Raw genomic sequence first — 20291 nt, forward strand, 5'->3', positions numbered from 1 at the left:
CACACACACACACACACACACACACACACACACACACACACACATAATCAACTCTCTCACACCTTGTTGTCATCCATGACTGTGTTGAGTGACTCAATCCACATTGGGTCAATGTCTCCATCCAAAACAATCCACTTAGGTCCGTTGTGACTGACATTGGCCAGCTCACGCATTATGTTGGAGAACAGGCCTGAATGAAGAATTCACATTTTCACATAATTGACTCAGGTCAGAAGTGATCAAACATTTTGCAGGATTCTGTTATCACCATCTTTCCACTCTCTGGTTGCCGGGTTGATGATGCCAAAAAGCTCGTCATTGGACACTGCCTTTGGATTAAGGTCCGCCCACACAGGTCTGCGCTTCTTGTTCTGATAGGTCCGTTGGAGTGACCTCATCACTTGACTCTTTCCCGTGCCTGCGTTCCCGATCACAAACACAGAGTGACGCACCGCCAGCAGCTCCTCCAGCTGCACCACCTAACACACACATACAGAATGAAAATATAATATGCTTTATTTACACAAGGTAAAGGGCAATGATGACATGGTATGCATGTGAACACTGACCCTTTTCATGGGTCACTACACTGGAATACTACTGCATGTCTTTCTCAATGCTGTGGTTTATGATGAATATAAAGCGATGCAGATTGACAAGTTTGATACACTGCAACGCACCACTGCAGCTTCGTACACTTTTCACAGGCTACAATAAATGACAGCAGTGGTCTTCTGGAGGGACAGATATCTGCACCCTCATCATTCAATGTGTAGCGATCCACAAATAAATGCATACAAATCCACAAACAAATATAAAAAATCCACACAGAAATACATACAAATGCAGAAATATATTTGTGATTTTTTTTTACATTTATATAAATCGTAATTTATTTATGTATGCATTGGAATGTATTTGTGAATCGTTCTGCGTGCAGTTGTAAATCGAATATATTTGTGAATTGTTCTGTGCGCATTTGTGAATCTTTCTGTGTGCATTTGCAATTATTGAGACTGATCTGACCCCATAATCAACAATATAATTTCTTACACCACATTTCCTCCATCATGAATGATGTATTTCTCCCCTTCATTTGCGCTAGTTTGGGGTTGTCGAGGTAATCCCTCAAAAGTCAAATTAACACACTCACACTTTTTACTTGACATTTTCTGACAATCCATGTATGCTAGGTGACATTACAGACTGTGTAACAGACAGAAAAAGCGAGAAAGAGTGATTTCCACTCAAACATTCAGATGGCGAGCTCAATCAATGCCATCGACCGGGCTCCTTGGGGTTCCTACTACTCATCCATTCAGCAAGAGCCCAGGCGGCTTTACACTCTCAAAGGCCCCGGCTGATTACTGCTTTGATGTGGGGAGGACTAATGCTAGCACAGGCTAAAGGCTTCAGGTATGCAGTCTCTCACACCTCCCCTGCTCCCCCCTTGTTGTCTGAAATCAAAAGGTTGGCCGCACAAACAAAGACAGTAAAAGTTCAGACTCTGGGGGTGGATGGTTGTTATTGACCGCTCCGCCATTCTCACTCTCTCGCTCGCAATGTTTCTCCTCCTCTTTGTTTATTTCTGTCTCTCACAATGTCAGGGTTAAGTGGCATGGTGCAGCACCAGCCTCCATTGATGGACTGTTATTATGTGGTTCCCGTGTCTATTTGACCTGAGGCAGATTGCACTTATTTCCCCTGGTCCTGCGTTCATCTGTCTCTGACATGTAACGCCTTCTATTGTGCATGTGTGTGTGTATCTGTACGTATATAATGACTTGAATTAGGTCAGCAGCTTGGGCACCTGAACTCTCATCGCAGCCAACCGTTGGCTTTCTGCTATATTTGCCCAATTCATCCAGATCCTGCAGACTTGTTTGACACTAATATGTATTTCCCAGCGGAACATTATGACGTGAGGTAAATAGCTTTTGGAAAGAACTACGATAAATCTAAATGAAAGTGCTACAACTGTAATATCTGTCTCCATGGTTAAAGATGAAACCCCATTTGGGGACTTAGCTTCTGCCTCACAGACAACGTGTGATTGCGTTTGCTTCGTCCTTGGCAACACTTGTGAATCCGATAAACTGCAGCAGACAAGCATATCAGGAGGCGATCGAGGATTCATGTTTATCTTACCTTGAGGACAAAATTGTCCTCAGCCTGTAACTTCAAGTCCAAAATGGACTCCTTAACATGCTTCTCAAAGTCCAGGTCTCTCTTCCTAGGGACGTCCAGAGCAGGAAACAGGTCTCCTATCAGCCCCATGAACACAGGCATGTCATCCGTCACAATCTTGGGAATGTTGAAGTCTCTCAAAGCTCGCATCAGCACCTGGTCTTCTGCTCGGCCAGGGTCTCCTCTCTTCAGAGAGCCGGCCACCACCAGGACTGACTTGATGGCTCGGAGGCCCCAGTCATAGTGGTCCTTTGGGAAAGACCAGAGAGACTGTGAGCAGAGGAAAATACACAGGCTTCTTCTTTTACAGCAGTGCGTGCATCTATGGCATTTTAGTATCTCATTTCATTAGCATGTTAGCATTGTTATTATGAGCTATTAGCAGTGATGTTAGCCTGTAGCTCAAAGCTGTAGCTATGTATAGCCTCAGAGAGCTGCTGGCATAGGTGTGGACTCTTACTCTGTGGGACTGAGAATCTTTGCGTCCCAACCAATTGCTTTCCAGGAATCAGAGTTTACAAATAACACACATACATACACACACAAACACACCCTGATAAATGATCGGAGAACTAACTGACTTAATGAGTTTAAGTCCTGTATAATATTTTTCATATATGTTTTTCATTCTATGTCTAGACGGAGGGGCTTATTGGCAGGATTTAGTGATTTTACAGTAAACATAATCTACTCTAGATTCTTGGATGGGAGATAAATGGATGGCTGGATGGATGGATAGATGGATGGATATATGGATGGATATATGGACATACATACGAACGAATGGATGGATGGACGGATGGATGGACGGACAGATGGATGGATGAACGGATGGATGGATGGACAGACAGACGGATGAATGGATGGATGGACGGACGGATAGATGGATTGATGGACGGACGGATAGATAGATTGATGGACGGACGGATAGATGGATGGATGGACGGAGATATCTTTCCATGTATCTATCTGTCTATCATGTACAAAATATAGCTATTTCTATAAGTAGCTAACTATTTAACATGAAGTTATTCCTCATAAGATATTACTTGTATCGGGACTGTCAGAGTGTATGTCCTGTTCAGAGGCTCTGTAGATCGGATGTCTCTGCCACAACATATCACTGCCATGAACCTAGAGGTCACATACTCATATTTGAGCATCAGTTCAGCATATTTTCACTGTACTCTCCCAGCATGCTCTGATGTATACAGCCTAGTAGTGCTGCACAGGACCAGCTTATGTAATATTAAATCCACAATTATGAACCACTTGTTCAACTCAAGAAAGTAGTTACCTGAATCTGTACTTTCGATTGATTTGCAACTTCCACGCTTGTGAATATAGCTTAGAGAAGCAGTCTGTTCATTATCATTTGATGTCATAAACACTAAGTTGCTAATGCTGGACAACCTGCAATGAAACAACTTTGGAGCAGCCAAAATGTGTAATAACTGTGATATTTAAAAATGTCAGAAGAACTATCTACAGCTTCATAAAACCGACATATAATGGTAGAAGTGTGCTTGACAGTTAAATGGGTCTGTGGTCATGGGAAATTCATCCAGAACTGAGGGCTCATAAAATCGCTTACCTAAGTCAAGGAGCTCCACTATTAGTCAGCACTGTGAGTCATTTAATTGCTTTTTAAATGATTAAAATAATGGCATGACATGTAAAACAGAACCTGACTAAAAATAGATTTAAAGAAAATTTGAGATGAATTAACATCCAAAGCCCTTTGGCGCCTTATTCATGTGTATGTAGCACTTTATTTCAGCTCAGTCAAAAAGCTCTTGTGTGGTGTCGCTGACTCTTTCTTTACAAAATGTTTGTTTTTTACAAAATTGAAAAACAACACAGCTTTCACGGCTTTTTCTAACCATATCATATGTGTAACATTGAAGACAGCAGATATTACCTGTTTGGACAACAGCTCTTTACACAGCGTGTAGAGGGTGATAAACTTTCTCGCCAGGATCCGGGCATTTAGAAAGCCCTCAGCCACCAGCATGATTTCACAGATCAGCTCGAAGTCTGGCACCACCATGGCACATGGTCTTTGGAAAAATGGACAGCACTCAAAGGAGCTCATTTGTAGTTCATAATAACTATCCTAGATCAATAAATGTTTTGTCATCTGCTCTTTATTCCGACAATGTTTTCAGCCATCTTCCCATAAGGTAGTTCAACCTTTTCAGAGTGTAACTACTCTGGATCAAATATTTGAGGAATAAAGCATGATATATTGAATTATAGCAGTGTGACTTCTGATGGTCCCTTGACCTACCTGAACAGAGCCTTGAGGTTCTCAGGAAGCTCAGTCCTGCCAGCGTAGCCTGGATTCATCGTGATGAAGATGCCAACAGAGGGGCAAAGATTCACTTCCTCTCCCAAGAAGTTAAACCTCTGCTTCTTATCTTGAATGGCGTCCTGGATGCTTTTAACCTGCATGTACAGAGAACAAAATACAGGGTACAATGAAATGGTATCCGATCTTAATACTTTTTTGGTACCAACCCACAATAACACCGCAGATCAAAAAGCTGTTTGTTAAATTGTTTGTTAAACAGCCATGCTGAGGCTGCACTTGCATAGCATAGCTGTGCTTTGATCTAAATGCTCACATGCTCACAGCAACAACACTAACATGCTAAGATTAAGTTTACCATCTATTTTTACCAGTGGTGGGCCGTCAGGGCCAGCTAAGCCTTCTCTGCTGGCCTAAACAGAATCACAAAGTTATAGTTATTTTATAATTTTATAATTTTTCACAAATACACTACATGTTTTATAATTTTTTCCCATTAGCTTATTTTCTCATTGCACAGCTCCTGTCTTCCTTTGTTGCTCTGCTTCCAGCCTGGAGCGCTGCTTCCAGCACAGCTTGTTTTAAAGAGAGTTTTTATCCAATCAGATTCAGCCCCTATTTCTCTATGCAAGGAGAGGGGCCCGAGGTCCTCTAGGTAGACTTTGAGGTTTAAGTGAATGGGGACGTTATTGTTGATTGTCATAGTCTTCAACCAATCAGATCTTTTCACGCCGACTGTTGGCGATCGCGCCGGCCGGCTGTCACTGGTCGAGCCGGCCACGAATGATTAGGACTTCTTACTGGAACCGCAATGATGTACTGAGATTAAACTCTTTGACAAAGAGTTTAATCTCAGTACATCATTTCGACAGCATTCGGTTTTTTTACATCTGCGGTAACTGTTCATTTGTCTATCGCTCGTTTTTATAAATAATATGAATGGCTCGCGCTCTAGCACTGCAGTGTTGCTGGATTGATTTGTCATGCTTGACATTTTATGTGACTGGTTCTTGTCATTGTGTTAATTACATTGATTCTGACTTGTCCGTTAATGACGAAGCATTCCGTCATCGTGGGGTTATTTCGGACATTTGATTCTCTGTTTGAATCAGTAGGGAACAGCTAACTGCTAAGCTAGTTAGCTTAGCCTCCCTGAACACATGCGGGGCCTCAGCTGCTTTTTGTTATTGTTCTGGGTTCAAAAGGTCACACATCCCGTTGTCTGTTACGTGAGTGCAGTCCACCGAAAACATTATATTTCCCACAATTTAAGCTTCTGCATTTTCCAAATGCACTAGTATTATTCAAACGTATTGTTCGGCTAGTAAGCCTCGTACCGAACGGTTTAATACGAATACGTGTATTATTAGACCAATAGAAACAAATAACTGTAGGACAGCACAGAAGGCCCAGGTATAAGATGCACGGTCCGCCACTGATTTTTACCATGCCTACCATAATAATTTAGCATTAGCATGCTAACATTTTTTTACTAACGTTAGCACTAAGTACAGCTGAGGCTGATGAGGAATGTCATTAGGTTTGTAGCTATTTGGTCATAAATAAAACAACTAATGATGGTAGAGGACAAGTTAAAAGATAAGAAAAGTTAAAGTACTTTGATAACAATGTTGGACTGTCTATGGACATTTTGTTTAAAAAAAATAAAGGTTCAAATCGACGCAGTAGAAACAAGGATAGTGTTCTCTTGATTCTACACATTCTTCTTTCTCGTTTAAACCCGCCGCCTACATTACCAACACTGCTACTAAACCACCATCTGTTTGGTCTGAGGTGCAGATGTGTTATGCTAGTAGCGGCTAGTGTAGCTTGTAGTGTAGTGTAGGCACAAGGGAGAAGTTTGCCCTCAAGGCTTTCTGCTAAAAAGCCCGTGTGGGTACAGTTTGATGCTAGCATGCCAGCAGTAGAAATGCATAGGTTAGTTCTCTGACTCCACACCTAAGGATTTTAAATCTGTAACTCGCAGTCTTCAAACCCAACCTATGCAGACCCAAGTGGCATCCCTTGAGGCAATTTATCCCTTTGGAGACACTTAAGGATTTATAAAAATGTTTACATATGCCGTCGTACTCCCCAACACCTGGAAACACACTTTGATGTGCAAAATCCGTGGAGTTGCCCTTAAAGGGACAACCAAAGTCAGTACAATTCATCCTGGGGGGACCATAAATGTCTGCACAAGTAGCTGTAGAGCTATTTCACACGATAAGTTAAAAATCTGAACTGTTAATGGCACTGAAGAACAAGTCAGATGATCATCAAGTCATCAAGATTAATCCTCTGGAGACCATGAATGTAAATATACAGTTTCATGGCGATCTATTCAATATTTGTTTTAGTATTTCACTCTGGAGCAGTCATTGAACCTACCAACATGGTCGTCCCTAGAGCTGCACCACTACCATGGCTAAAAGTGGCACTGTCTTGTCACCGCATCACAAAAGTTACAAAACATCAGTCCCAGTTACTATTACCTCTTTAACCCTAGCCCTATTTTTAGGCCTCTGCTCAAAAATTGCATACCCATACTTAAAAGACTGTAAATCTGAAACTACAAGGACTATTTTAATAATTTTGATGGTATAATACAGGTAACACTTGTGAGATGTGCTGAGATGTGTAAATATTGTGTATATGTTACTGGCTAATAACAGATACACCAGTGGCGGGCCGTGCATTTTATACCTGGGCCTTCACTGCTGTCCTTCAGCTGAAACACAGCTACGGTTATTATTTGTTTTGTGTAAAAATGAAGCCAACACCTGTAGATACACTATCTGCCGAGAGTGCGTCTCCTCTCTGCTCTGACTGCAGCTGGGACTGTAGCGCGAGGCTTCTGTGGGCGGCGGCGGAGGGGCTCATGGCAGCACCCGCTGCTCATTCACGACAGTGCAGAACGTACGTGCTTTAACGTCAAAACACCAGAAAATTCTCCAATAACACCAGAACAAGTCGCTAGATTTGTCACTAGTAGCTTTTGACAAAAAAGTCTCCATGAGGGTTTTGAAAGTCATCAGATTTAGCGAGAAAGTCGCCAAGTTGCCAACACTGGCACCAAATAAATATGTCCCCAGAGCAACATTGGACGTAACAAGGGTTCCCATCACATATTAAACCAAACAAAAATCTTCATTAAAAACAAGTTGTACAAATAATAATATATAAACAAGCATATTAAAGCTACTGCAGATGTAAAAACAAACGCATTTAACTTACCAGAGCTGCTGTTCACTATTTAAAGACAAAATGCATCCTCCTTTCTTTGTTAATAAAGAGTTTAATCTCACGGTTGTTCAGTACATCCGTGCGTTTTAGTTCCAGTAAGAAGTCCTTCTCGATTCATGGACGCAAGTGAAGACAGTTGAACCTCCCCAGTTGTATTTCTTGAACACGTTTTAATGCGTTTGAGGGCTGAAAATGTCCGCTCGGCAGAGGCAGCAGATATTGGGATTGTCACCGCCCAACATGTCAGGCTAGCCCACTGACCAATCACGTACTTGTAGGCCAGCTAGCAGGCTCTGGCACGTCAAAGAATACGCCCAACATGCCAAACTAAAGATCTGATTGGTTGAAGACTATGACAATCAACAATATCGTCTCCATTCACTTCAACTGCAAAGGGATTCACTTGTGAGTCTGCAGGCCTCGGGCCTCTCTTCTTACCTAGAGACACAGAGGTGAAATCTGATTGGATAAAAGCTCTACTTAAAACAAGCTGCACTGGAAGCAGAGCAACTGAGGAAGACAGTAGCTGTGCATTGAGAAAATAAGATAATGGGAAAAATATTTTTAGAAATTATAATACATGTAGTGTATTTAAGAACAATTATTAAATTATAAAATAGCTATAACTTTGTGATTCTGTTTAGGCCAGCAGAGAAGGCCTTGAAGGCCCTGACGGCCCACCACTGATATACACATATGGCACAGCTCAAATTGAAAAAGTTTCAGGTTCGCCTGAAAAAAAAGCACTTGTGTTGAAAATATTACTTGAAATAATACCTAAAAATGTCAATGGCATAGCCACAGTCATAGCACAACATGTTTTACAGTCTCTAAAACAGATTTCACTTCGATTGAGTGAAGCAGGCCAGCATAAACCAAGCAAAGTCAAGCAGAATTCTCATTTTTGGAACCAGCAGTTGCGCTGCTGTATTCTAATTTTATATACTATATAACTAAATATTAACTATATATTCACTTGTCTTATCACTAAGAGTGTTCAATAATCCTAATAAAGCAGTTTGGCATCATTTGGAGCAATTTGGAGCAATTTTGAGCTGTCATATCTGTCATCCATAAAATAAATTCCTGAGTGCCTGTGTCTATGTAAGCCTTTGTAAGGCCTGTGATTGGCCGATTTAATCATGTGACACCTTGTTGCATGCGGGAGAGTCCAACGAAAGCCATGCAAGGGTGTTTGAGAAGCTGCAGGTCTGTTTACTCACTGAAAATCTCGATATGCTTGGCACAACCCCCATGTCTCCAGCTGACTGAATGCTTGGCATTCTCTCATTCATTCTCTCAGAGCCGCCATTTCGCTTCACAGTCACAGTTCAGGAAACGGGCTTTACAGCTGCCGCATATTTCAATGGATTAGCTGCGTTTTTCGTCACGAAAATCCGCAAAAGCTACGTGGCGGTTAAATTTTTTTTCTGGGGAGCGGTGGGTTGTTGTTTGGTGTTGCTTATATAACTTTTGAACGGTTTGAAAGAGAGTAATTTGGACATGTCCAGTCGACACGGGGTCGAATCACTCCCCTACTGCATATGTAAATCCGCCATGACCGCTGCCGGCTTTGTCATGAGAGACCCAAACAAAGAGCATAGTATGCAGATTTTTGGCCAAAAAAACGTGGTATTGTGATAAATCTTATAGATATCTTCTAGATATGATATTAGTTTTTGTATAATTGTGTTTTGCAGTGTGTAAAATGGCTCCCATGGTTGTTTCGCCCAGAATCTCTTTGTTACATAGGTATATGATATGTCATAAAATATCATTTTATTCGTTTCGCAAAAGTGAATTGTACACGTGTGTACTCTGTCGCCCCCCCCTTTAAAGGGGACTAGAGGGACCAAGAGGTCGTCCGAAAAGACGCTTCCAACTAGTGCAACCCTCACTCCTGAGAAAGTCTTGTTTTACTCATTAGCATTTCAACAACATCACTAAGCACACACCACAGTCAATGTGTAACAGCCTGTCTCATTGGTATGCACTGTGCACCTTTTTTTCAGGGACACAATTTCATCAATAATGTGAACATGCCAGGGTTTACTGGCTGCACTTGTCTGCATTATGATTGAATGAGATATCAGAAAAGAACTTTGTGTGTGTCTTGGCCTAAAACTCTGAATCCCAGCCTGTAAGAGGCTTTATGAATTTCACATGCATGTGGTAAAAGAGTGTAGCGAGTCGACAGCTGGAAAGAGGAACATCTCTTCGTGGATGAGTACTCGGCTACAGATCACTCAGTCATACTAACACAACAGGAAGAGAAAAGCAGAGGGAAAATGCAAAAAAAAAACAGTGCAGCTGCAGCACACACAAAAAGTTTTCATGAGAACATCAGTGGGGCTTGTTTTTTATGTGAAACGACAGTGGCCATCCTCTGTTATCCTTCAGGGGAAAAGGCCAAAATAATTTTTAAAAAGTTCAAGAACAGACAGTGTTCTAAAAGGAGTGATCCAGTGGGGTCTGGCTCCACTATTTGCTGTCTCTTTGAATATACAGCCTGAACCCAGCAGCTTCAATATGTTCACATTCCAGGCTTGAGTTGGCTGTAACAGAGGCAGAACCTCACCAATTTATCTCCATGTTGTTATGTCTGGCGGCCTTCTGTTTGTCCCTGCTTTATCTAATGTAGAACTGGTCCCGCCACCTGTGTTAGCAGAGTATGTCGCCAAGCGATGCTTGCTCCCACTTTAAGAGGATGCATTGGGTGTGTGTGCTATGGTGAGAGATGGCTCGGCGTTGGCTCCTCAGAAGGAAGCTGAGCACTGGCTGCCAGCTGTCACAGCGGGAGTTTGACGCTCCTTTGTTCTCAAGGTCTACTTCTTCACGTATAAGCCACCGTGATTTATTATTCATTACGCCATGCAACACCTATTCATTCTTCTAAGTATCATTGGCTTCCAGAGATTATGGAAGAAGACTTTCATCGCTGCTTAAGAGAGAAGGAAGGAAGGGCAGAGAAGTGAGTGTTTAGTCTAGCAATGAATAATGATCCTTTGAGGAGCTCCATCTCCATCATCATTATGATCATGATCAGCGTCTTCATCAACGTTATGCATTTTGCAATGACAGTATTGCACATGCATGAAGACAGTGACTGGGGCAGCGGCATTCAATATTTGAATACACCAGAGAGACTTATGAGACCACAGGGAGAGGATCTGTTTGATCTCTGATAACAGAATGCAAAATAAGCAAAAAAGCTAGCATCAGCAGAAACACAGGATATGGCTGAGTCCTGTAATCAAAGGGCTGTAGGTCACTCAGAGTATACACCTTTCAGTTTGTAGAGAATAAGTCAACTTTATGTGACGTGAAGATAGAGGAGAATGGGAGGCAAAGCCATAATGATCAATTCAGTTCAGCCAAAGAGCTCCTAGATGTAAAAAAAAAAAAAGAGTCAGGTAATGATTTAACCTGTAGAGCCCTAGGCCTATTTTTAGGCCTCTGCTCGAAAATTGCATACCCATACTAAAAAGAGTGTCTTTCTCTAACTACAAGGTCTATTTTAATAATTTTGATGTTCTAATACAGGTAACACTTGTGAGATTTGTTCAGATGTGTAAATATCAGTGTATGTTACTGGTTAAGAGTAAATGAAGATGGCACACAGCTCAAATTGAAAAGTTTCAGGGTCGCCTGAAAAAAAAGCACTTTTATTGTTATTATTTCTTGAAATGAGGCAGTGGTTACCCTAAAACATCTCCCAAATCATAGCACATGTGAACAGTCTCTGTGCAAATTCTGACTTTGATAAAGTGAAGCAGAAAAAAGTTAGAGAGGTTTTAGTACAGAGAGGTCAGCGAGGTTAATGCAAAATTATCCATTATTCCAGCTGTTCCATTGTAATTTTATACTATATATTTCACTTGCTTTATCACTATCAGTGTTCAATCTATCCAGATACAGCAGTTTGCCATCATTTTAAGAGCCTGAATCCTCTCCGAGTCTGTGAACCATGGATCCATCCTCGTCTGACTGCAGATTTCCTGTGTGTATGTGGGGCTATCTCAGGCTATGATTGGTCGATTTGAGTGAATGAGCCCTCCTTCGACGCGTCATAGTCCATAGAAATGAGTGGGGGTAACGTGGGCTTGATTGACAGAATCGTTAGCCAGTAAAACTCAAAACTGCGGCGTGCCTCGCCGAGCATAAAAAACGACACCCTGGAAGTGAAATCCCTTCCCCCCGGTCCCCCATGCTTGGTTGACCCCCCTTTCTTCAGGAAACAGTTCAGAAACACACAGGATATACGTCAAACACGTATTTGAATCGAAATAAGCGGGGATTTATCTGTTCTCTTCAAGAAAATCAGCTCAAGGTATGAAGCATTTATGATTTTTTGCGGTGGAGCGGTGTGTTCTTCGAGTGCTTGTTGGCTGTATCTCTGTAATGGTTTCACGGAGAGAAATTCTGAAGATATCTCTGGAATCTGTGTCGAATTCTCTTGCTTTCTGATAGCTTCTAGCTTTTAGCTTTGTGTTCGTAGCTTAATCCGGAGTACGTAGTAATATATATATTGAATTAGCAGAAAAAAAAATGCTATATCCGGATGTATATCGTTCTCAAGACCTGAAATGATCTATGTCGTGATATTCCCCAGTCAAATATCTTCATTATTAGTAGCATTGATAATGACAGAGTATTGAGTTGACACACAATATCCAGTAGCTGTTAAACGTTCAGATCATGGCTCTGAAATCAGTATTGATAATTGTTATTAAGGTAAACTGTTGACTGTTCTCTGGATGCAGGTGTATTTTCAAAATCTAAAATGTTTCATTGAAAATCTATCTTCAATGCATATTCATATGGAGTGGACAAAAAAAACTCTATTATGGAAAAAATAAGAACTTGACAAAAGTCAAACTGACGTCACTGGTTAGTTCACAAAGATGATTGATTTGAAAAAGAAAAACCTCAAAATTACAAATGTGCTATTTGTACATGTGTAAATAAAGATTGTACGAGCACTGAGCAAATACTAACTCACCATATTATCGTAGCACGTCCTTTGAGAATTTAGAGTTTGTCCATTCAGAGTTGCTGCTATTAGTGTTGAAAGATGTGAGCAAAGGAGGCGGTTTTCCATCCTTCACTCTCAAATCAGATCAGAGAAGAATTCAATTATGAAGAAGCTCTTGGGTGCAAAGGTGCCAGCCTGGGTGGATTAGTCTTATAGCTGAAGCAATTTACGCTTGCAATCGGTGATAAAGAGACTATTTACTTTTGCAGAGCTGTTTTCAAGGTGTTGTTTTGACCACAACTTGATTTGGATAGACCACTTTGTAAATAAGATGACAGCTCACACATTTAGCTCCATCACCTGGGGTTAAAATACACACAAGTTGCGTTCACAATGACGTCTCGACCTGAATGGGATTTGTGGAGTACCTGAGGCAGAGGAACTGGACTTGTTCTTACCTGTACAGCCACCACAGACAACACCTCCACTGAGATCCTGTTAAATTCGTCAAAGCAGCCCCATGCCCCCGTCTGCGCCAGGCCTTTGTAGATGTTCCCACAGGACTTGTGGACGGAGACAGGGAGAGACAAATTTTCAGATGGTCACTGCAGGACAGGCAGGCAGGCAGTCAGGCTGGCTCACAGGTGGACACCCGGTCTGACTGACTGATAAGGCATGTGGTGAAACAGACAATTACACAGAAAATATATGGAAAAACCTCCATTGAAGTTAGCAGAGTGCAGCACCACAGCAGGCTGAAGGTAAACGTACAACAACAGAATGATACATACACAAGGCCTCATACTAATAAAACAGGCAGAAAGAGAAAGGCTAAAATGTTATCAATTTTAGTTTTCCCAACATCAACTTGAGAGCAGGTGAACAGCTGGACCAGGATGACTTCTCTGTCCAATTACAGGGCCGAGGAAACCTTCTCTGACGCAAACCGGAGCTGAATGGTGGATTGATTCAGCTTGTGTGTGTGTGTATACATAACTGAATATGAGTAACAGTGTGGGGCTCTGAAGCCAGCTTCTAGTGCCTGTGTTCCTCCTGGAGTATATTAGCACTTCTCTCTGCCACCTTTCTGCAGTGTGTATAGCCGGGGGTGCTGCACGCCGCTATACTGTAATGATGCTGCCTGTCTGGGGGAAGCCGGAGTGAGTCGGATCACAAGATTATGTTTATGTCTCCCCTGAGCACTCACGATGCAGAAAGTATGCGTGTAAGTGTATACAAAATGGCATAATAAAGCAAGGTGGTGGCTGGGTACAGAGAGGGCATTTTGACAAAGTGTAATTAAGAAAAAACAATCAGGGTTTATCTAATCAGCTCTACCTTCAAGAAGGAAGCAGTGAAACAAAAGATGAAAAGAAAAAAATATGAAAGAGGAAAAGAGAAGGGCATTAAGGTGGGTTGACAACTTTAATGACAAATGCATACCATTTTGCTGACAAAGGCGAAGATGAAAAGAAACATGCATAATATGGGAGGCTGCCTATGCACATTAGCTACGTGAACAGGCAGATACCCATGCGTGCTTACTCACCTTGTAGTCCATCTGCTCAGAGCAGTTAAATACATAGACCATGACCCCAAGGGCTCTACCTAAGTCTTTGGTAGTCTCAGTCTTCCCTGTGCCTGCAGGCCCTGCCGGAGCTCCACTCATGGTCAGGTGAAGGGACTGAGTCAAGGTGATGTAGCATCTAAATATAGTGGAGATATACACACATGCATCACTGATGAGGAATGGAACCTGACAGGTAGCAATGAAAGACAATGATTTTGACTGATTCAACCGTATGCTCTTTCATCTATAAAGAATGGCAAAATACCACTTTTATTCATTCACAGTGGCACATTTCAGTTATAATTTACGCATCTATGGCAACAAGTTAGCTCAGGGGTTATCGTTGTCTCCTCACAGAGAGAAGTGCAGTTCCTGGCACTGACATTTTTTTCTGTGGAGTTTGACCTTTTCCATGGAGTCTAAAATGATTTGTTCTATAAATAAAACATCAAAAAATTTGAACCTCATTAAATTAAAGTTGCAAGCAGCGATGTACGGGCCCTCGCACCTTCCTGCGTCCCGGGGGTACTGGCGTGATGCCAACAGACGCGGCCGTGAATGTCTTCGACCATTGGACAACGCGTCCCGGAGTTTAACGTATTTGTCCCGCTGGACTCTGTGATGCTGGAAATTATGTAGTGCAAATATTCCACCAGTTCTTGTATCCACTATGTGGCTCTAGATAACATGCAAACACATGCATTATGTTGCTCTATATCAAGTATAGACCACATCATGTAAATGTCATGTAAATCGGAGGCCGTTTGTCACATAACGCTGTTTTCCTGTTGCCAGTAGGTGGTGCTATGACTTTGAGTGAAAATTGCCTTGTAGACATCCTCAGGCCATGACTCTTATCAAGTATGGCAAGTTTGGGACAGATTTGAGCAAGTCCAGTGGACTTACATCAGCTTCTTGTTTAATGGCAAATCACGTAAAATGGCCGCCAAGGCTACGCCATTCCATCAAATGTAAACCTTTGAGTAACTTTTAATTGTAAAGGTCTTTAAATTGTACTGACCAAATTTGAAGTGGATCTGACAAAGTCTCTAGGAGGAGTTCGTTAAAGTATAGCAACTAGAAATCAAGGGAAATTTACACAAAAATCAAAAAGACCGACTTCCTGTTAATTTTAGAGCATGGTCTAAATTGTTTTTTTTAAGTCTCCACATGTGCTTACCAAATGTCATACATGTAGATCAAACGTAGCGCTGGGGCTGCATTTTTCAATATTTGTAGGGGGCGATATCAAGGCAATTTGAAACTGTCAAGCCAAAAAGCCATATGAAATATTTATTTTCATCACCTATGACACCTGTGCAAAGTCCCAAGGCTTGTTGAGCATCCTAAGCCACAAAAAAATGAGCTTCCTTTTTCATGGCAAATGACGCGTTGCCACGGCAATGGGCGCCACATAAAACAAAGGTCGTTCAATGGCAGTAGACCATTTTAGGAACTTTTCGTCATTAATGGCTTTACATCATCCTGACCAAATTTGAAGTTCATCACATGAATTATGTGGGAGGAGTTTGTTAAGGTACACCTGAAAATGATGAAAATTTACAAAAAAGTCAAAAATGGACTAACTACTGTATCGCTCCCTAGTGGTTCAATGGAATGAAAATGTTAGGGTACATAACAGGATGCGATGTGCACATATGCGACAAAATTCACAATTATAGGTTAAATGGTTTTGAAGTTATGAGTATTGAAAAACAAAGCCACGCCCTATCAAGTTCATTGGTCCATATCTTCTAAACGAAATGAGATATTAAAAATGTTTCGATAACATTTTATGATATAGATCCAATACTGATTTACAGCAAATTTAGAAGCAATCAGACTCAACATGTAGGAAGTTTGCAAAAATGTGTTTTTCACTAAATTCAAAATGGTGGAAAATGTTAATAAATAATAAAAAGCGAAGGGACAAACGTATCATACAATGACGTTTAGAGTGGTGATATAGAAAGACGCTATATGGACACACCTGGAGGGTTGAACTTTGACCAAGCCAGGCAAGCTATCTTATCCTCACCCTTGAGAGAAAGTGACAAATCATTAGTCTGGTGGCATACTCCTTAGCTTACCTGTCTTTGTAAAAATGCATGATGGAAATGGAGGAACTGAGAGCTCCTGGTAATTCTCACAAATATCCAGGAAAGCAGGATTTTTACCATGCCTGTGTGTTAGCACCATATACACAAAGATACCTGGTTTTTTCCTCCCCTCAAAGACAAGTGCACTTCAAACATTCCAATTATTGTTCTATTACAATACCACCACATAATATAATATACCGTATATGTGAAGAGCAAACACCAATCCGTGATTCATTAAGCACAGTTCTGTGTTTAAACTCAAACGTATTTTATTGTGAGAAATCCCAGTTCTTCAAACCAAAGTGATATATTCCCAGAAAGGACTTGTTTTAAAATTCAATACAAACTGAGAACAGCTGGATGCTGAGCTGCCCCTTTAAATGATCCAGACTGACTTTCAATAAATGCTTCTACAGCCAGCATAACTAAAACTGCACACCGTACAAATGACAAATCCTGAATTGACACTGTCATAACCAGCACTGACAATGTCTTGGTGTCGGCTCATACATAACCTCATTATATGATAATAAAATCTGCTCCTGTGCTTTGATTATCACGCAGGCTGATTAGCGCCACCAGTGATTGCTTCTCCTGCAGAACCTGTCAAGACTAACAAACACTCTGCCCATCTAGTATCAATAAAAACCAGCAGCATCATGGACATGAACTGATGGAGACAATCAGGACGTTATTGATCAGGGCAATAAACACAATGAATATTGCCTTGAATGATTTTAATGAGCTGCTGGTTAATAGATGATGTATGGAAGGGCGAAATATTGGAAAGCAAAGCAAGAGACAGGAGCTCAGAGAAGACAAATGATCCCATCTGTATACAGTGTATCATCCGGATACCAGAGCCAACAACCTTCATGGCTGTCCATGGCTGTCGTCTCGGAGGCTGGATGAGAATGTCCTGCATGGAATAACTAAAGCCAGATAGAAGACGAGAGTGTGAAGTAAACTGGGCGACTTCCTTTATTACAGTGTTTTTAAAAGAAATGGTTATCAGCAAAAAATACATTTTGAATCTCCTGCTACAGGACGTTATGAACTGTCCCGACCTCTCAGGTCATCTGAACTCTCCGTTCTTTTAAATACAAATCTCTGCCTTGTATTTAGTTACATTTCGGGCTCATATTTCATAAAGCTTTGCTTATTGATTATTTATAACTTTGATGTGTTTTTTTTATCTATTCAAGTCACCTTTGTGTCTTTTTATACTGCCTCATGTTTCCTTTCTATCTTGTTTTATTGCATTTTTATCTCTAAAGAAAAGCACTTTTTTCAAATAAACTTGCCTTGTTAGTGAACAATGTTGTTTTTTTCAACTACTGTGGTGTTTGGTGACATCGGGAATTTTTACTTAACAGCATCTTCTCTGTTGCTGGCTCTGTTACAAAGAAAGTTGTGTTACAATATCATGAAGCAAACATGCTTTTAGCTGTTCTCTCAAGTCCTGGATTAAAGGATTTGACACCCACCCCCCTGGTCCATGGGCCATTGTTGAAATGAAAGCCAGTGGCAAACTGTGTGAGTCGCAGCGAGCCACAGCGAGGGCCTGCACCATATGGTGAAGTCCTGCTACATGGCCGCTGATCAGGCCATCAAAGCCCATTGTTTCTGATTGTTCAGGCTTCAAAGGGAATTCTGGTCAGTCTAAAAGAGCGCACAGTCAAACGCTGCAGTTTGCCAAAGGGCTCTGGGAGGCAGGTATTCATCTCTGTGGAGTTAAAACTTTATCAGGGATGCTGCAGAAAAATGTGCATGTGAGCAAACAAAGTGCCTTGTTCTAAAGTGTTTGCGGTGGGTGTACATAATGATTCAAATGAGGATCCTTAAAACGCATCACATTATCATTTCTCATTATTAGGCGAGGAGCTCGTATCTTCTAGTCAGTTTTTCAATTAAAGGAAAAAAAAATCATCAACACAGATTTTTGAGAATGTACTTCTAATGATTTTTGATTGGGCTTAATGTAAACTGCCATGTTTGATGAGCCTGTACAGGACTTAATACTAAATATCCTTCTTTCCAAGAGCGAACCTTTCCCCAAACAGAGATTTAACATAGCAACCGTAACTAGGCACAGCAGGCCTGTAAAGCGTTGGATTCCTCCACATGATGATATTATGTGCGTGGGGCTGTAGTTAGACAGATACTCAGAAATACTGAGTTTGTAGAATGATGTATTTTTGTTTTACCTTTCCTAAACCTAAAGCACAAGACCAAAAGGAGGAATCTAACATAAGATGCTATCACTAGCATGTCTGGCTGTTAACCTAAGCCAGCGGTAAACCAAGACCAAGGATCAAGAAAACTACACTTTGTCTGCTAAAAAAAGACCAAACCACAACTAGCAAATCTGCTGTGTAGTATTTTCTCACTGTGTGGAAGCCGGTCCCAGGTGCTGCTATATTGGAGTTTATGTCCTGCTTAGTTTTAAGTTTGCAATCCAGCCGAGCTTGTTGTCACCACACACATCAGTAGTCCTCATTCTACAAGAACAGTAAAAAGTCCAAATATGTAGGCCAGACTGATGATACAATGAAATAAGTTTTTTTCCCACCATATTTGTTTCCATGTCGTCTACATCGATCAAGTGTTAAGGAACGTTTTCCTGGGACATGTAGCTTCATGCAATATCATGTGTGCAACCATCAAATGCATATTTAAGACCCCACTTTCAGGGATCTGTTTTTAAAAACACTTTGCTGGAAACATTAAAAAGTCAGCCATGTTTTCAACCAACTAATGGAGCCAACATTTGCTTAGTTAGCTAACTGTGGCTGATCAAATCTGCCAGTGACAGTTGTCATTACAGTAAAATCGAGGGTTGGCAGGTAGAAATGAGAAGCCTGCTAAATGAAATAGCTTTACTCATCAGTCAGTTGACAAGCAATCATGATGTTTCCTTGCCTGTCAGTCTGAACGAAGACACCAAGGATGACATCCGTACCTGTCTGTTAGAGGAGTGATGACTAATCGTGGCGTGTTGCCCAGGTATTCGTAAGAGTAGAGAAACTGGGCATCGCAAATGTTGGCAAAACAATGATTCTCCTTCTCATCCCAACGGTGCCTCAGCTGGGAGAGCCAAACGAAGGCCTGAGAGTTCTCCACCTAAAAGAAAGAGAGAGTGCCAAGCTATGAAACAAAGCCATAAATAATCGAAGCTTTCCCACCCTCTCCTTATGGTAATGACACGCCTTGCTTGAATATCTTGAGTGCATTACTCACTGGTAATAGCCTCTCAAAAATACAGCAGCAATCATGGTGTGTGCATGATCATTTATACAGCTCAGGTTCTTGTCCAGACTTATCCAGCATGCCCCCCTCACCTTCTGAGCGATCATCTTGGCCACCACGTCCCTGGCGTGGACGTCGATGGTGCAGATGGTCATGACCTTCTGCCGATCGCCTGGTGTAAGCTGCCCAATCAGCATGGAGATGAGGGTGTTGAGCTGGGACACCTGTTTCTTGTAGTACTCTTTCATGGCGTTGTCATAACCCTCCTCTAGACGAACGAACGCCATGCAGACGTCAGACGTCCACCAGATCTGAGTGCAGGTCAACGCTACCTGAATCAGAAGTAATAAATGAACTCACAGGCAGATTCTGTAGAAAAGTACAGTTGATAGGATTTATGTCGATGGATTTCTCGTATTTAATGTTTACTTGAATCCAACATATTTGCCTGTACAAACTAGAATTCTCTCTTTATAAGTGGGAAAAGCTGGACTGAGATGCAGAGTTTACATTTGTCTGCCATGGCTATTTTTGCTGAGCAGTGTGGAATGTCAGCTACAAAGAACACGAGATGGGCTGAGCAGGTTTTGTGTGGTGTGCCCATTAATGGGCATGTCATTTGAAAATAACTGCTGATAGGAAAATCTTGTT

At 41.4% G+C, this 20291-nt stretch overlaps 1 protein-coding gene across 2 annotated transcripts in view; it reads right to left on the reverse strand.

Moving 5' to 3' along the window:
- The window catches only part of dnah9 (dynein, axonemal, heavy chain 9), a 147006-nt gene that overhangs the window by 91519 nt on the left and 35196 nt on the right, over positions 1–20291 (reverse strand). For both annotated transcript variants that reach the window (XM_031873863.1, XM_031873862.1), the window contains exons 31-39: positions 19733–19972; positions 19354–19514; positions 14269–14425; positions 13178–13282; positions 4478–4635; positions 4109–4247; positions 2149–2436; positions 269–479; positions 63–190 (exon numbers count right to left, since the gene is read on the reverse strand). In XM_031873863.1, coding sequence (XP_031729723.1) covers positions 63–190; positions 269–479; positions 2149–2436; positions 4109–4247; positions 4478–4635; positions 13178–13282; positions 14269–14425; positions 19354–19514; positions 19733–19972 — 1587 coding nt within the window. The remainder of the gene's footprint in view (positions 1–62; positions 191–268; positions 480–2148; positions 2437–4108; positions 4248–4477; positions 4636–13177; positions 13283–14268; positions 14426–19353; positions 19515–19732; positions 19973–20291) is intronic.

Source organism: Anarrhichthys ocellatus, unplaced genomic scaffold (genome assembly GCF_004355925.1).
Source record: "Anarrhichthys ocellatus isolate YVR2014 unplaced genomic scaffold, GSC_Weel_1.0 scaffold76, whole genome shotgun sequence".
NCBI classification, from domain to species: Eukaryota; Metazoa; Chordata; class Actinopteri; order Perciformes; family Anarhichadidae; genus Anarrhichthys; species Anarrhichthys ocellatus.